We start from the raw sequence: 18,899 nt of genomic DNA on the forward strand, positions 1-18,899 counted from the left end.
TGATTATTCCAAAATTAGGGCTAGTAACTAGCTTGTCTCGTATTATTATATTATTTTTTTTGGGGGGGGTTCTAAATTCTTTGTTCTCATTTTTGTTTCAAACATCATTTTAACACTATTTAGAAGAACACGACTTTGAACTTCCATTGTATTCAATGGCGGACAACTTCAGAAAAGCGCACAAATTCACGAAACACCTTTAATAATTAATCATCTTTAATACAATACAGTTATCATTTGTTTGGTTTTTTTTTCCCATTGCTACGATATTCCAACATTAGCAGTGTTTTGTCATACGTTTTTTTTTTCTTTCTAGCAATTTACTCAAAATAATAATAAACCTGTACACATTCATAAGTCATAAGGGATATGTTGTCATGGTAATATGTAGATCAGAAAATGTATTTATTTGTTGGTTATTCAGACCAAATCAGTGTGGAACAAGTTCCTTTCCCTTCTTGGTTACTTTTTTGGTACAAATCTATTTGCCTACTTACCATTGCAAGATAATATACAGCCAAACACCATCATTTTAAACAACTGGCAGATATAGAAAAGAAAAAAGAAATACACAAATCTATAAACATCAGACACAATGCGCTTGTACTTGGTCCAATCCGAGTTTAAATGAGATGAAGTTATTATTTTTTTTTTTGGTATTTGTTTAAGTGAATTCACAGTGCACATTAAAAAACTACATATTTGGGACATTTGAGATTTCAAGGATATACGCGTGCATTAATAGGACTATTTTGCTATGGAATGGGTATAACATACATGAATTGTGTTATGGTTATGTGGGCACGATAATGGTTAAATAAACATGCACAAAATTAAATTAAACAAAAACTGTATCTTCCATGGCTGTACCATTTGAAAAGTAAATCAATGTAAATTGAACTAATATTTCTGCCAAATTAATAGTGACAAAGAAAAAAATGTTTACTTCGACCAGCTGATAAAAACTAACGAAGTGTAGATGTACAAGTGGTAATTCTGTTCATAAGCTGTAAAATTAAGACCTCCAAATAATTTAAAACGATAGTTATTTCAAAGTAATATTTTTAAAATGACAGTGTTAAGTGGGGGCGTTTTTCACTCATGGACAGTACATGTAATGCAGTTGCATGCGCAAGTATATGCATTTTTGTCATTTTCTGAAAGACTATCTCCCCCCCCCCCCCAATTCCTAAATTAGGAGTTAATAACATGGAGATTATGCACTGAAAACCTAACCTACATAAACAAATACATCAAACGAAAAATGGACACGAATAATGATTAAAAAACAATTTATGGGGGGTTTAGCTTGATGTTATCTATAAACATTAAAGATTTGTACAGAAGGAATTTCACAAGAAAAGCAAGAATTTTGTCTTTATGGGCGAGACACTTTTTGTACAACATAATTAACATTTTTATTTTGATAGAAACTGCCAAATTCTACTCGATTTTCCCCCGGTGGTCCACCCTCCAGTCAGTGGAATAACCCACTTATCAATAATTTGGGTGAATCCACTTATGTTTTTTGGGGGAAGTAGCATATTAATTTAACTACGTAATACAATTTACAAGTATGCAAAAATGTGTGTCCTCTCAGTTGAGACAAGTAACCATAACCACCTTTAATTTACAATACAGCCTTTCCCCCTCCTTTAAGCCCCCCTCCCCTTCAACCATGAACCATCCCTCCTAAGCTCAATGTTGTGATCTATGGACAACTGCTACACCATTAATTTGGGTGAAACCATTATATTCTACGGGGGGATGCACCTATATCATTAATAGCCTTCAATCTGGTGCTACTGCATACTGATCAATACATTCTCAAGCCTTTAAGCTTCCCCCAAATTTAGCGTATAAACCGTACATTTCATGAATACTATATTATTAAAGATTCTACACGCCTGGCTTTCATTTCACTTTACATGTGTCGGCCATTCCAATTTTTAATAAAGGAACAGCAATTATTCATGATCAAAATAAAAAATAATTACATGGCGAAAAAAAGAGGTCTAAACAGTCAATACACAATATATATTAAATGCCGATTTTCTACCCACTACATACAAATAAGTCCGCTCTTTTGCAAAATGTTCAACATGGTCTGTACAATTTTCATCTGATCAACCTTGGTTATGTTGACATTTTTTTTGTGGGTACCATTATACATAATTATTATATCTCACTTTCTGAAGTTCCAGTGGGTGGTGTCATAAATGCCTTTGACCTTCGCAGACAGTTGATTGAAAGTCTTCCTTTTCATGGATTTGTTTAGCCTATCCCATTAATTGACGTCACTTTTGCAACACCTTGCATTTTATGGGCTCCATGCGCCAACAAGAGAGGGCTCTTTTTGACCACTTTTGAGAGCCCCTGGAGGGGACACGTGCAGTTTGCACAACTGCTTTCGTTCTGAATGTGCACAAGCCATAGCGTCTTCGAATGTCTCTCCCAATGGTCACCCCAAACTCTCCCTTTCTTACCGTTGAGGGGGTTACATGTACACAGAGCCCTCAACTGTTATAATGGTGACACTAACACATCAAAGTGTCAACTCTACACTTATTGAGAGTACAATTCATTGTGCTAAGCCATCAAATTCAACTGGCAAGCTGAATGCAGTAGCACATAAAACATTTTCAACCGTTAACACATTACGCTAAGCAAAAGCATTGCTCCGCACACCTTTAGTTGAAACAACTCCAGGATGCTGGCGTCTTGGATATATATGGGCTTTTTCGAAACTTTGGGTTCATGACTGACTTTGGCTTCTACTCAAGCCAAAGTCAGAGACACAGCCAATGTTTCAACAAAAACAGAAAAAAACTAAACGAAAGATGCATACTATGTTCTTGACCGACTGCATTAAAAACATGAAGCCCAAAGAGACCCAGCGAATCAAGAGAAGGATTACTTTGCCTCTCTGTAACAATAACCTCATTATATAATATACAACCACCTCATTGCCACATTAAATAGCCACAATAGCGGTCTATCACTGGATTGAGTTTATATATTCAGTTTCAAACTTTGTCTCTGCCAAAGTGAAGTCCACATGAACTGCAAGCACTTTGATTGTCACGTGACATTACTTAGTCATGTTTCCTTCCCCTATGGCAGTCGTCGGCATGGAAATGACATATTTTTGGAAATGTTAGTCACAGATCTTTCACCCAACGTTTCTCTCTACGGAATTCAAAGACTTTAGAAATCCGCCCAACACAAGAAGCACCTTATTTGCACTGCAATGTACTTGGGTGCTATTTCTCTTTGAGCTATTTTTTGTTCCGAGGCAAATGATAGCCCAATGTTCTTGCTTTCTCTTCAAAATATTGAATGAGAGAATTCTGTTTCCGAACTATATTATTACAAATTTTGGATCTTGACTGGTGCTATGTAATACCTGGAGTAAACACCTTGCATAATTGAAGAAAGGTCTTTGTTCCGCTGTGATGTAAAAGCATGAGTAGATCTTTGTAGTTTAACTGTCACTGAGGTTGTAGATTTCTAGTAACTGATTCAGAAAATCTTTAAACCTCAACATGGTCAGTTCCATCCCAAAAATGACATCACAGGCCCTTGGTGCGGAAACAACTTCTGCAACTTTGTCCAGGTTTTGTGGGAGCTGGTCTCATATACACTTTGTGGGGCCAGAGAAGTGTTCCTTTCTGTCTTTTAATACGCTAATTGATTGCCAGAAAGTGTTAAAGAATGCATTGGTGTTTTAGGGCGGGCTGAAAAAAACGTGGTTTTCTCAAAGAGACGGCACACTCTGAGCAATTCTTTACACCGAAATCACATTTCAAAGTGCAAGAAACTATCGAAAGCTAGACATGGGTTTCTATTCCGAAAAAAGGCTTGCACATTGTATGTCAGGCATGCAACTGGGAATTTAGAAACAAAAACGAGGAAATTCTAAATCACACAGGATTTTGTACAGTGTTTTTCAATTTGTAATGGCATTCATGAAAAGTAAAAAAAACGAGGAAATCAGCGGATCCGAGGAAAAGTTGCATGGCTGGTATGTACATTTTTTTGTGTAATTATGTCTTTGCTAAACAGCCCCAAATGATACAATATAAGTAAACATAAACAATTCAAAAGCTTCAAAGTTTACCAATCAAGCAAGTGTTGAATTGCAAACAATTATTGAATTAAAATGCTTTTTGAAGAAAAAAAGAGCAATTGTTTTCAGTGACAGCCATTCACGTGATAAAAAGTGATCTAACTGGTTACTTTTTTTTAGTTGGAGTGATTCTATGCTGCAAATAAAACAAAAACCACCCAATTAACAGGATTCAGAGTGGCATTATACCATAGAGCAAGATTGTTAATTTCAGTCCGAGCATATTCACAACGTGGATATGCCTTCTTTCCTTGAACAGTGGGTCTTTTCAACTCAAAAAGACAGCCAGATTATTTTGTCAATTAAATAGATCGACTCCATGATTCAAGTTCTACAGAAATCCAAATCTTGCGCCAATTTGATTGATGCATCTCTAACAAAACAGACAAGGGAAAAGATTCAAACCCAAAATCCAATGACGACAAATGCACACGGTACACAATATTTTCAAACTTTCAACGGGTATGGAGCCGTACGTGATGTCATAGTGGCTGGGCTTAACCTTCCTCAATCTTGCAAAACGGTGGATTTCAAAGAATGATGATCACTCTCCGATTAGTGAAAAATTACTCAGAGTGTGCACATTAATTTGTCAAATTCCTGTATATTTATACATCTATGATCATGTCAAATCAAAAACGGCCATCGACAACCCCCAAAATCTTCATATCCCCCCCCCCCTTCCCCCCTCCCCCAATTCCAACCATTCCTAACCCCGACGGTAATTTCTTCTTATTTGTACAGGGAGATAATAGAATGGTGAAGTTAGCCTTCATTTGCAGCATCCACCCGACGTCTGTTGTTGGTTTTCCGTCAGGTCCACGCCCCGCCCACCTTGCCTCTGAACAGTCCCGGCTCCGCCCGCCTGCTCACTTTTGGGAAGCTTTTTGGCTGTAAGGAGATATCAATAAAAAAGTCAGTTATATTCTTGTGCTTGGGTAATTCTTTCATTGTACGAACACACACACATACTCATAAAATAATTTTATAGCGATATCCAGGAAATATAAAGCCAGAAAATATATGCATAACCCATGTTATGCAAGCAACAACTGTATTCTACTGTCAGCATGAAAATGGGAAATTTACATGACTGTTGTAAAAGTCCATCAAAAAAACCATCAGGATGATCAAATTATGGACTGCTTCCTGTGTGGGACCAATTCCAAGAACAATAAATCTATTGCAACATGTAAACAAAATATTTAAAATGAAATATAGAAAACAATATTTTTTGAGGAAATTTGTGTTATGTTATTGATACCAGGATCCATGTTTTTAAACAGACGCAAGCCAGCTTCTGATCTGGAATGCTGCAAAATGATTCAGCTATCAGCGCAAGTATCCCGAAAATTCTCTGATATGATGGAATCACTCTCAGTCTTAGAGATAGAGAACAAATGTCACATGCCGGTTTTAGTTGGGCGTTCCAAAGTCACTCTGAATGAAATTATTCTGACGATTCCAATACAAGTAAATGAGACATTTCAATGTTTGAAACAGTTCGGAGCACTACATCAAAAGTTGGACTGTTGCAGACTTTCAGAATAACTCTATAGAGTCTAGGCAATGGAGATGTAGTTTTACACCAAAATCTCTTAACCCTAACCACCCCAACTCCATCAAAATCCATCCCCCAATTTTGGTGGAGTTTGGGGGACTTGGTCCAGGAGGCCTGGCATGACTAAATATTGATGGAGGATGATGGACTTGGGCCTAATAGCCTGAAGCAGTGCTAGGGGTATCCGATTGATTTTGCCCAGCTTCCTGTACTGCTATTGTGATAAAAGCCATGTGTAGCAAGTCCGTGAATGTCAACCAGTGCATCAGTGGTGGATTCCATTATGTCATGTACAGTTTTGTATTGGAAGCGCAGTGATCGATGGATTTTGATGGACTTGGTCCAGTTCCTAATAAAAGACGCTAGGGAGTTACGATTAAGGTAGATTTGGGTTGCTTTTAATAAAATTTTGTTCAGAACGACCCTGGATTGGCAGTCTGAAACTGGAAACGAGTGCAAATAACTTTCAAGTGAACTCACCAATTGCCAAGAATATGTCGTTTACATTCATTGCCGTTTTGGCTGATGTCTCCATGAACAACAAACTGTTTTCTTCAGCATATGCCTGGGCTTCCTGTCAATGAGGAAAGGGCAAATAGGACACACACAAAAGGTAAAAAAAAATCTCAACAAAAACAGTTACAATTATACAACACCTGAATAAATCCCCGTCATCTGATTGGAGGATCGTTGATCACATGTCATTGAATTATTCGTACCAACGCACGGTGCGCGCGTGGCGCGCAGCGCACAGTGCAATGGAAGTTCTATTGCACTGTCCATTGTACGCTGTCACTGCTGCTGGTGGTGGCGCTGTTTTATATCAAGATAAATTGATAAATTGAATATGATTGTTCTCAACCTGTCGAATAGTTTGCATAAATATAAATATGATGAACTTGTCGAACTTTTAAACAGTTTTCAACCTGAATAAATTGGCTATTAAAAGTCAACCAATCAGATGACAAGGATTTATACAGGTGTTATATAAAACAAATAATTAATGTTTCACGTTCATGCAATGGAAAGAATAATTTCATTCGGTGACAGATGAAATGTTCCATTCCACTTGGCTTCGCCTCGTGGAATGGAACATGTCATCTGTCACCTCATGAAATTATTCTTACCATTGCACTCACATTATTTGTATAATACGACACATAAAACAAGGCAAGCTTAGTAAGGCTAAAAAGGCACCAACATTCTGATTAATTGATTCAGAATGGCTAGTCAGTACAACTCTCTACATGCATGTGGTGTACACAATGGGCCAGATTTAGCCCATTACGGGGTAATCCTATACAATAGCACTGCCCAGCTCTCTCCACTAACCAACAACCAGGCTATGTCACAAGTGACAGTGAGTCAGTCAGCATTAGTGAGCTACATGTAGTAAGCACCGTCAATTTTCAATAATCGATGTATTGGAAATCCAATAGCGTGCATATTCGATATATCGATTATCCCATGTAAAAGTTACTGACCGTTAAGATGACACTTTGATTAAAAAAAATAAATAAATAAATAAGTCTAGATTCCCATTTTTCTACAGCTTTCTCTGGAGCAAATTGCTCAAAAACAAATCTCAGCACCGAGAGTTTGTCCAGAACGGGCGGTTTCTTTTGAGGTTTTACATTGGGGGAGACCGCGAATACCAGCGAACACTGAGCACAAAGCGACGTGACTTGGCATGTTGCGATATGTGCCTTTAAACTAAGCAAAAAAAAAGCTTGTTACCTCATATTCTACCATCCTCTTGTTGGCCAAGTCAGCTTTGTTGCCAGCTAACGCTATAACTATGTTGGGACTCGCTTGTCTTTGCAGCTCCTTCACCCATGTCTTGGCCCGTGCAAATGTGTCCTAAAAAACAACAAAAATAGAATGCACACGCATATAACCAGACTGACTTGAATATCGAGTACATGATATGCATAATGCAAGCTATACTCACTATTTGTACGATCAACATTTTGAGGGTGCCCTTATCTTTTAGGGATGGATGTATGAAGTAGACAACGGATATCTGACTGAATGTGCACTTTTTAACAATTTTTGTCTAGTCTTGAAAAAAAAATCCTTTTACTGTTGTTAATCTTAACAGCATTGAAGACTTGAGATATAAAAAATACTGCAAGTACAAAGTGTGCGATCCCCCTGGCATGCAGGCAGTTTGTATACAGACAGTAAGGACAATCAGTCAAATGTGCCTGGAAAGTCTTAAATAATCCTCAACAATGGGGTGGGAATGTACGAGTGGAAAATGGGACAAACTTGATATTATTATCCTGCTTCATTTCCTAAACCCATGTCACACTTTTGTACAAGGCTTTTAGTGTGGAAAGGCCCACATGTTGGAGTCATTAGTAATACTGAACTGAGCTCTCCAGAGACCTCGTAAATATCCATATTGGAAAGGATTGTTTTGACCTTAACCTTCTCTCCACAGACCACCTTTCAGTATTGGTTGAGATTGATAACTGAATACAGTGAACTGGAACACACACACACACGGACACACACAAGGAATACACGATCGCAATATCCCCCTGTATGCCTTGAAAGCCAGGGGGAAAGAAATGAAAAACAGAATGGTAGTTGGTTGTTATTTAATTGCCTGATTATAAATTTGAGCCTCACTTGGTTTGTGATGTCATAGACTACAATGGCTGCCTGGGCTCCCCGATAGTACATCGGTGCTAGGCTGTGGTATCGCTCCTGTCCCGCTGTATCCCAGATCTCAAACTTTACTGTTGTATCGTCTAAGCAGACTGTCTGTGTCAAAAAAGCAGCTGCAGAAAAAAAGAAATAAACAAGCCCAGAAATTCAGTTAACCCTCCGATGCAAATGTACATTCTGTGCAAAGTTGTCCTTTCAGTCAAAATCAATCAAGTGACTGTTTTCAACAGTTAAGAGCTCCCAGACTACATAAAGCAGGATTGACTGGCTGTGACTGTTTGTGTAACTTGATACAGCTATGCTTTGACTATCGGTGATTGTTAAGCCAACTGTGCCTACTTATTGCCTGGTTTTGTCTGTTGACTGAATTTGACTTGTCACAGTGCTTGCCTGACCTTATGATTTAACTGTTGGTGATTGTAAAAAGCATGGCAGGCTTTTTGACTATCTGTGACTGTTCAAACAACAGGAGGGTTAATACATTTTTGAGAGCATTTACTCCTAACTGTCATCAATCCTTCAAAATCAATCAGGTGGTTTTGGAGGATTTGAGCCTGTGTGCCCAAAAAATTGTCATTTGATTTATGAAGAATGCACTGTGTCAAGGTCTTAAGCCTTACCAAGCATGTTGTATTTTCAGCCATGCATAATCGAGGCCTGCGTCATACTGAAATCACCCACACTGTAATACAGTGATTGTTGGACGATTTTAAAGGATTGAGGCAGAAGTCACCCCTCCACTGAAGAAAATTCAAGAAATAGTTGATGGTTTTGTAGGATTGAGGCTGTATCCAATTTTTCCATGGTGGCAGTTGGAGGATGTTGAAGGATTTTGAAGGATTGAGGATGAATCCTAACAAAAAAGGCCAAGGCGGGAATAAAGATGATTACTTGTGCATGCACATACCCACCATGATTTAATATATCACTTATTGATTCTTATCAGCTCAACGATCTGTACTTCCGAGCTCATTCCTTGCATTAGCTAAATATCACATGACTCATAATTGGCTTGGTCTGGGTAGCTTGAATTTTGTGTTGCTGAATTTCAGTACCCAGTGACAAATTGTCACATTTCTTATCAATTGCCAACAGGGGAGAAAATACATGATATGCACGATATGCCCCACTTAATATCATAGCTTGAATGATCAATGGGGGTTACCATTGATGGATGCACATACATGTACACACACATGGCCAACATATAATAAAATATGTGCACAATATGCAAATGAACAGTTATGCCTATTTGGGCAATGCGTACACAAAATGTATGTACTAAGGGGCTGGGCTACAAATACATTGGTCTAGTTTCTGCCAAAGTCACTTGCCCTTAGTACGATGAAATCACAATACTCATAAACGTGCACAATCTCCCGGTGGAGTGCGTATGGCTAATGGATTTCCAGTATAATTTCCATTAAGTTGAGGCAGACAGTAAGAGATAAACAAGCATCAATTTCCCCTGCAGCAAGTGACTGTGTGCTCTGCAACACACAAGATGCATCCATGTCACAATCATCTGCAGCACGTTTCATTGGAATCCTCAGAAGATGCCACTCAACTGGGCCACATCTGTTTTTTCTCCCGATCCTATCAGACCCAACCGAGGATTCACTTTCACAACTGTGATTATCATACGTTAACAGGCATCGCATGTACGCGCTGTGTTTGTGTGTATCAGTGCCGGGGCTTAACATGAGCACGGTGACAGCGTTGACTGAGAAACCGAGACATTTCATTAGTGGCGCAGGCTACATGTAGGCCTGCGAACGCTTGGCCGGGGGTTTGTATAATCGACACTGTGGCACAATTGATGAGTTACACAGCTCTGCAACACTACCAGTCGGCTTATTAGATTATAGGCTGACCCACACCATATACAAGCTGAATGTGATTTGAGGGGCTTAACAGTCCACGGGCTCAATAGTCCAGAGGGAAAAGGATATGAATATAACAGAACTTCTCTTTTATTTCACTACACCAACCTCAATCAAATTCTCATGAAGCCTATTTAGAGACAAGGCTTCACCTTGCCAGCTTCGCGTGGCAGGCAGCTTCGCTGCGATCGACTCCTGAACACAAACACTCACACGAAACACATCCTTTGCCCTTTAGCCGTGTTTATACTCGAAACACTGAAAAACTGAAGACTGCTGACTGAGCATCGGAACTGATTTCCACGTAATTCGTTTGGAGGTGTTGTCTTTTTACTGCATGACCTGCCTGCCTAGGCATGCAGCGTACCAGGATAAGGCACTCCCACACAATTTATGACTCAATCGGAAAATCATTATTCTGAATACTATTGAGTATTACACACAGTACATGTACAATGTATGTGCCAGGCCAGTTCATGTGAATGCATACATACATGTGTAAATTATGCAAATTTGTGTTGTCTTGGCAAGTATCTACACGAACGCTTTTTAATGGTTCTGAATTTCCTCTGAAATGTTCCATGATGTGATTTTCGTTTAACCCTAACGATCCCCAACCAGCCAAGCTCCAACACCAGAAGTGTTGGGATCTGTTAGGATGAGTACTGCACTAGTAAACTGACTGTGCTTTGGGTGTCCAACTGTTTATGTGCACAGTTTACCATATGGTGTTGGGATTTGCAAGAATGAGGAAGGTTCCTAGTAAATTACCCCAGGGAGTTAGGGTTAATAGCATTTGCAGTTGTATGAAATATAAATTGGCTTTCATGATGACATTTGTTCAATTTTATTTCCTCACGGGAGTGGTTTATGTTAATAATTTTTGTAAACAAATTGTGATTCAAATATTTGGTACTATTTTCTCAAAAGCAAAGGCAATACATTGTGTTGTATATATACCAGCAACGTACCCGGTAGATGTCATACATCTGCAATTCTGCATTTAGGAAGCCCAACTGTGATGTTATGCATAATTAAATTACTTTGCACAGAACAAGTGCCTCCGCTTAGAATAATATTGATTATTCTTTTTCCCACAGCCACAGTGATGTTTGTGCAAATCAGTATCATTTATGTACATGTGCATACATGTACATGCAAGTCAGCTGCACATTTGTGCTGAACAAGTATGACATGACACTTAATGTACATGTATATATGTACACATGTAAACATCAACATGCTCTGTGCACAAGTACCCCCCCCCCCCCCCCCCCCACGGTTACAAAAGGCAGAGCTCCTGAACGCCTTGTACTATATATGCCACGAGACGAGAAAACAGGTTTTACTACTTTAAGTTAATTAAAGGGACATTACCTGCTGGAATGCGCCCAATTGGGCTACAAAACGTGTTTTAAACGAAACAATGTTAATTTGAAAGACTTTTGAAATAGGATAAGTAAACAATTCAAAGCATAACATTTTCGGGGATTTCAAGCCGTAAGATCAACTAATTGGGCATTCATGCCACGTGTGCAAACATACACATACGCAGTGTACACCGCAAGCTACATGTAGGCTTTCAAAAGTAGTTATGAAGCATTATCAGGTATCCCACAAGCAAGTGGAACACAGAAAATGTAATGCGTCTGTGTCCACATGCACAGAGTCCAGTACATGTACACGTATGTACTGTACACATAAGCCCAATGCCATGGGCAGGGATACACAGAATGACAGTCAGTTGCATTTAATCATCAGAACGCTGGATTTGATTGCTGAAGATTTTAACCATGATTACCCATGAATGTATTTTTGTATATTACTATTGGTCGTTTTCCTACTAATTCTGGTTATTAACCACAAACATGTACATTTGTACAGTGACGTGTAAAACTGATAGAGGTTCACCAATGAAGGATGGGTCATGAGGGTCAAAGGGCAACTACTGTTTGAATTACAGATGAACCTTGGAATCAAACAATGATAATATTCGCAACTACCATCACAACCTTATGACACATAGTCAAACTCTAAGAATATTACCACAAAAGTTGCACTTTTTACAATTGATTTTCTCCTCAGATTCAGGACATTCCACCTGAACCATCCTTTGGCAAACAAGGTAAAGCCGTATGAGGCTAAAAGAAAATTACTTCTGCTTCTTAACAAACATAATGCAAAAAGAATTTTGAATTTTGCATGTTGCGTTCGTGAGATATGGCTTGAATGTCCAAAAATTCAAAAAATCCTATAAAATTGCATAATAACGTCATCATGACTTTACTTTAATTTTTACCTATAACACATCCCGGTCTACCTACATACCGAGTTTCAACCCAATCGGACTTACAGTACTGTTGATATAGGACTTTAAAATATGCACATTTCAGATGACGTCACGTGACACATGATGACGTCATGATGACGTCAATCTTCAAGACTCAACTTTGCTATGGGGACTATGCCTATGGTAACTTTGAATGATGAAGGACAAAGATTAATGCCAAAAGTGGCGCCGACAAAAGACATGTACAAAGTCTATGGGATTTTGGGTGTGGAACAAGATGAAGAAGAAAGAAAAACAATCAGAACAAAAACAAAGGCTTTTCCGCAACTTTGCGGAACAGCCAAAAAGAGTTTGAAAATGTTTTAAAAAATCTGACCTACATGTACATGTACCCTATTTTCAAACGGCATGTAATCGGAAGCTGTGTTTTTAAACAGAATGAAAACAAGCCAACCTACATTCATGTCCCACCTAAACATGTTCAGTTTTCATTGTCATGGCATGTGCTACCTATGTGTGCTATCTAGCTGTTGCAATTTTTCTTTCATCACCACAGGGAAACAAAGAAAGTCAAATGTCAAAGTGTCTAGTCATTTCTTATGCAGTGACTCATGAAAACTTGCATGCACACAGGTGAATGCCCAATATGAATCTGCATACATGTACAGTACGTATACATGTATTTGGGATAAACAACCTCCAGTGGAAACATTTCCTTGTTGTCAGTTTGGCTTCATAGCCTGATTAAATACTGAGAGTAAAATTAAAGGTATAGTCCATCATTTGTAATTTGTGCATTTTGTTCGTTTGAAGCAACAAAAGTGCTCAAGATCTAAAGAAGGGTGCTGTACAACTAACCTGATGAAATTGCAGCTCAGCTTTAGCTGTTTATTTCGAGAAAAACAACATTCTCGGATCTCGATTTCAAAACAAAAGTTGCTGAATCTGTTTTGAATTGGGCCTGGATTCAGCGTCCGAGACACGTTCTGAGCTGATTGCAGCTACGCGATGTTGCGCTCTGATGTGACGAATTATAGCAACCACGGGCGCATGTGCGTAGTGCCAATGCTTGCGCGCGCTTCGCCGATTAACAAAACAAACTTCTAATTTGAATTTCCTACGGTGCTTCTTAGGAAGCACCGTTGGAAAGGCCTTCTTTTGTTGATTTCTTCAAAATGACAGCTTGTCAGAAAGAATAATTTCACAGGGAGTTTAGTACCCTTACTATCTTTCAACCAAGTATGTTTTTCAACAACAGTTACGCCAGTTACTTTTTGGATAGCTGCAAATGATGGACTCTGGCTTTAAATGGAAGTTACAGATGTTGGACACAGACCAACTTTTAGCCTCTGTGCTGTTCCAATGAAATTATTCCTGGTTTGTTTTACCACACTTTCTTTCACTTTTACATTAGTTTCATGTTGGGCATGTTGGGACAGACATTTCACAAAATTGTAGTAATCATGACACTCTCACAATACGAAGGTCAACAAGATCAAACAGAAATCGTCCTGATGTACAATGTATTTTGCAGAGATCATGTCACTGAGCCTAACCTCACTCCAGCTCATTAAGTTAAGTTGAAAGCAAAAGGTCAGGCAAAGTGTTTCTGTATGCAGAAAAGGGAAGCCAATACAGACACAAAATCTATTCTGAATTGGGGCAAATCTGCAATTGGTACCAGACTAACACTGAAAATGGTTACGTAATTTGCAGCTAACTTTAAACCCATCCATTCAGCCCCACTGCATGATGTTTTGACCAGTCACAGTGGCAATTATTGTCTGATCTACATGCACAACATCCGAGAACTGCACACGTGCTTACGCTGCATGCAGTTTGAACATGCCATGTGGTCCTGAAGACAGGCACACGTATTAACCCTAACCCTGCCAGACGCAACAAAGTGCATCAGGTGAAAAGAACTGGTGCACTTTGATGCATTCAGCTACCAACACCAGTGCATGAATGGCCGGCTCTGAAACAATGAGAGCCAAGTCCCATTGAACAATGCCACAGTATTATCCTGCTGCAAGCGGTTACCAAGGTCTCTGAGGCAGTGTGGCCTTGAGACTTTTCCCCTGATGGATCTTGCTACACTGGGCAGGCTTGTCACTCAATCAAGTGTTGCATGTTGCAACGTTTGGCAGGGTTCTAGCAAACATACCCTGGAGGGTTAGGGCAATACCCCTATGTCATTGTATGTGCAGTGGGCGTGGCTCACCACAGTAGCAAGTACCACAAATTTGTCGTTATTTTCCCTTCCGGAAGGCGAGTCAAACTAATGCAGCGTACTTGACCACCAGGTTTCCAAGTTTGCCTCAGAGTAACTTCCCAAATCAGGCAGCATATTGGTTATAAACTGGATCCGCAAGTATCAAAAGAGCGGAAAAAAAAGAGATCTTTGCACTCACCTCCTATGGTGCTCTCTTGATATTCGTGGAACTGACCCTTGACGAACCGTAGCACTAGACTGGACTTGCCCACGGCCGACTCCCCCAGTAACACCAATTTAAACTGACATATCTTCCCCTGTGTCCCATTTGGTCTTTGTGCACCGCCTCTTGCTGCCATGTCTCAAACACAGTTTTTGTTGTTGTTTTTTTAATTAGTGGGAATGTTTCTTTAGCTCGACATTCAAGTCAATATGAAATTGACTCGTCTGTGTCTTGACTCTCACAGTACAGAAATCTCTCTGTTGTTTCACAGTCTATCCAAGAGAAAAAAGGCGGGTACTTTCAAGTTGACATCCTGGAAGAACAAATAAAGAAGGTTTTTTTTTATTTTTGGTAAGAATGAAGACTCATAAATGTATCTGAAGTTGTTCAGTTGGATTGGGAACAAAATGGCTTTATTACAATCACCACAAATTTACATGTAAGGCCCCCCAAAAAAATATTCGGTCTCTGGTCAGACCAAAGTTCCGGAATTGACGCGGCCACGCGGCTTTTTTTTTTTTTTTTTTACTTTTTTTTCTTTTCTTCAAGCTTGGATTGTACAGACAAGGTGGGGTACTATTTTGCTTTTTTGGTGTTCTCATGAACATTGGTGTCCTCCATAATTTGCCTTGGTGCACTGCTTTCGATCATTTGCCTTGGTGCAATTTCCCATTCCTTGGTGCTCTTTGGTAAAAAAAAATTGATGAGGTGCGGAAATAGAGGGCGCTGTTGAAGCTACCGCGGAACATTTTGGAAAAAAAAAAGATCGACGCGCATGATTAAAATCGACGCGCGCGCTGACCAGAGACCGACTTATTTTTTTTTTGGCCTAATGGTTATATTGCAAACACCAAGAAACAAAACTATCAAAATATTTTGAAATACAATCTTTCCCCCCAAAAAATGCCTTGCTAAATCTAGCTCATATTAATCAACAGAATTGTGTAAAATCTACAGGTTTTGAGACTAGCCAAGTTTGTTGGGCAAATGGTCCACATTGATTAACCAACACTTAAGTAGCTGTGAGGGTACCAGTGTGTGCACTGCTATGGACATGCTGGTGCCCTGGTACATGTAGCTGTGTTACACCATCTAGCAAAGACGTCAGGTTGCATTACTTGCCATCAACTCATCATTGCAGGGAATTATTATTTTAGGGAATTCCCCAGTGTTTATAATACACGGTATTGGTTTTGTTTTGGCAGTGCTACACAAAGTTTCCAATTCAATTTTTGTTATTTTTTTATAATGATGACCGTGTTTTCCAGCACCTTTCACTGTAGATGGATAAACAATGCAACTTTTAGGCACTGTATTTCCCAACTGACCGTTGCCAACAGAAGTGATTTGTTGGACAGTGGACACAAACCAATTTTTAGCCTCCCATGCCGTTCAAATGAACCTATTCCTGGTTGGTTTGACCGCACTTTCTTTCACTCTTAACATACTTTGCAATGATCATGTCACTGAGCCTAACTTCACTCCAGCTCATTAAGTTAAGTTGAAAGTAAAAGGTCAGGCAAAGTGTTTCTGTATGCAGAAAAGGGAAGCCAATACAGACACAAAATCTATTCTGAATTGGGGCAAATCTGCATTTGGTACATGTACCAGACTAACACTGAAAATGGTCAAGTACTTTGCAGCTAAATTGAGATAGATCTATTCAGCCGCTCGGCAGATTGGGACCATGAGTGCAGAAAAACATACAAATCTAATTCAGGCCAAATTTACACACTCTACCACAAAATTCCCAATCGTCGTACAGGATTATTACCATAGGGAATTTCCCAGTGTTTATACATGGTATTGGTTTCATTTCGGTTACAGCCGTGCTACATACATTTTCCAATTCAATTTTTTTTTTTATAATGGTGACCGGGTTTTCCAGTACCTGTCACCATGAATGGATCACCAATGGAACTTTTAGGCTCTGTACATTCCTAACTGACAGTACTGACCGTTGCCAACACAAGTGATTTGTAACACACTTCCGCCCAAACCCTGCCCCCAACCCCTCCAGTCCCCACCCCTCCACCTTCCCCTCCCTCCCCCTTTTTTTTTGAGCCACGGGAAGTTAGGCACTTTTTAAAATTCTAGATGAAACACTTTTGGCCACTAGACCAGAAGCCAGAAACAAATATTTCTTCGCATCAGAAAATTTAACAAGGGGGAAATCATTTTCGTCCAGTCAAACTTCAAACTTGTTTCACACTGGTGCCCACATCAAATGCACATCGTTAGTCCTTCACCTTGTCAGTAAACGTACATCTTTTTGTTTTGGGGTTTACCCTTCATCGATGTATTTTATAATCACTGTATACTTGGAGTTGTCTGAACACTAGAACTCAAACCAGCCAGCCGAATCCAGCAAGCTTGGTAGTCGTGTGGCAATGTCTGCACTAGTAAGATGGAGGTCGTGGGTTCGAGTCCCACTCGAGTAAGCTTGTGAATTTTTTCTCACAAAGCCACACAAGCCCTTGGACAACACCGAGTATACAGTGTTTACAAATTACTTCAGTAAAGGACAAAACCCGATGTAAAAGTTAAGTCTTCCAGACGCAAATTCCATCATATGATCATAATTTGGTTCTGGTAGCTGCTGCTGCAACAGACTCGAACCAGCCAGCCGACCCTGCAAGTGCAAGCCTGGTGATCGACAATGATCGAGTGACAAGAATATCTGCAGTTGTAGGTTCAAGTTGTAGTAAGCTGGAGGTCGTGGGTACGAGTCACACCTGGTGGTTGAGTTGCGGGGTATTCTGCATTTCTGCTATGGAAAGTAATTGGAGATTAAACAAGTATGCAAGGCCATTCCCACTGGCTTCAAAAGAAAAGTGTTGATGCTGGGTGACCTTGTCCTTGTTAAGTTGTTTGTCAACGCAATAAACTGAAAACAAAATTGAACTGCTTCATGTGACGTAAAAACAAAATTATAGTTCATACACACTATCAAATGATCAAGTATCATTGTAATTAGGCAAGAATGGATGGTTAATGGGAGACAGACGTTATTTGGCAATGGTATTTCATAAACTCTTAAATCATATGTAATGTTGATCAAATTGTTATGCAAAAAGCCAAAACCAAACATGAAATTAAAAAACATTGAAACACGATCATGACGACATATTTTGAGAACAATCATGATTTTTTTACACTAACTAAACGGACCAAAAACAAACAATGATTATGCAAGCCATGCAAGCAGTATGCTTTTATTAATTTTATTAGTAAAAGCTATTTCATACTCCCTTGTATTAAGTTTTAATCGAATTCGTAGGCGTAATTCAAAATAACATTGAGCTCGAGAGAGACTAGACTCCCATTTTATTTTGTTTGTGTGCAATAATTAAATGGGCAGTGGCAGTGCACAGTACGCTATGGGATGGCTATGCAAAAATATGTGCCATTTTCCAGACAACATTCGAAGTTAAACTGATGCTACAACAGAAAGTTTCAATGCCACAAAAATTAATTTGTAGGATTTTTTATAAACCGTACTGACCCCTCCCTTTAAAAAAATAATACATTTTCTCACCTACGTGGTCCGAAACTTTAAAAAACTTTTTTGCTTCTTCGAAGCGACGACACATAAAAAGTACAGGAAGAGACATTGACCATGCAGATTAGGGCGTGAAACCCGTACGATGATGACATCGGCTCGGTGACAAATCTCGTGACGAAGTCTCGTTTGCGATAGAAAAAAGTCCGTGAATTTGACTTAGGTGCAAAGGTCAAAGGAAGCTGGCCATGTTCAGAATTATGACAGAATAACGTTAACATAATGTCTATTTTAAAAACTTCTTATTGTTAATTGCAATTAAATTATTTTAAAAATGGTAACATATATTTTTATTGATCAGTATTTTTCTTAAAATTAACTAAAATCCTGACAACATTAACATTTTGTGAGAGTTTTCTA

The 18,899-nt window shown here is 39.1% G+C and overlaps 1 protein-coding gene across 1 annotated transcript; it reads right to left on the minus strand.

Moving 5' to 3' along the window:
* Positions 1 to 4,721: 4,721 nt before the first annotated feature.
* Positions 4,722 to 18,671, minus strand: LOC119721971 (ras-related protein Rab-5B-like). The gene is made up of 6 exons (XM_038191941.1): positions 18,516 to 18,671; positions 14,954 to 15,290; positions 8,328 to 8,479; positions 7,428 to 7,550; positions 6,171 to 6,264; positions 4,722 to 5,020 (listed from the first exon to the last, which is right to left on the minus strand). The coding sequence occupies exons 2-6, from the start codon at positions 15,111 to 15,113 to the stop codon at positions 4,902 to 4,904; spliced, it is 648 nt and encodes a 215-aa protein (XP_038047869.1). The 5' UTR covers positions 15,114 to 15,290; positions 18,516 to 18,671; the 3' UTR covers positions 4,722 to 4,901.
* Between the last annotated feature and the right edge of the window lie 228 nt (positions 18,672 to 18,899).

This window comes from Patiria miniata, unplaced genomic scaffold (assembly GCF_015706575.1).
Source record: "Patiria miniata isolate m_02_andy unplaced genomic scaffold, ASM1570657v1 HiC_scaffold_14, whole genome shotgun sequence".
In the NCBI taxonomy this organism is placed as follows: domain Eukaryota; kingdom Metazoa; phylum Echinodermata; class Asteroidea; order Valvatida; family Asterinidae; genus Patiria; species Patiria miniata.

Coding starts and splice junctions, on each gene's coding strand:
- LOC119721971 (XM_038191941.1), bottom strand. CDS start 15,113: ATGGCAGCAAGAGGCGGTGCACAAAGACCAAATGGGACACAGGGGAAG. Junction 7,551..8,327: donor TCTATGACATCACAAACCAA/GTGAGGCTCAAA, acceptor GTTGTTTTTTAG/GACACATTTGCACGGGCCAA. Junction 5,021..6,170: donor CGACATATTCTTGGCAATTG/GTGAGTTCACTT, acceptor ATCTCCTTACAG/CCAAAAAGCTTCCCAAAAGT.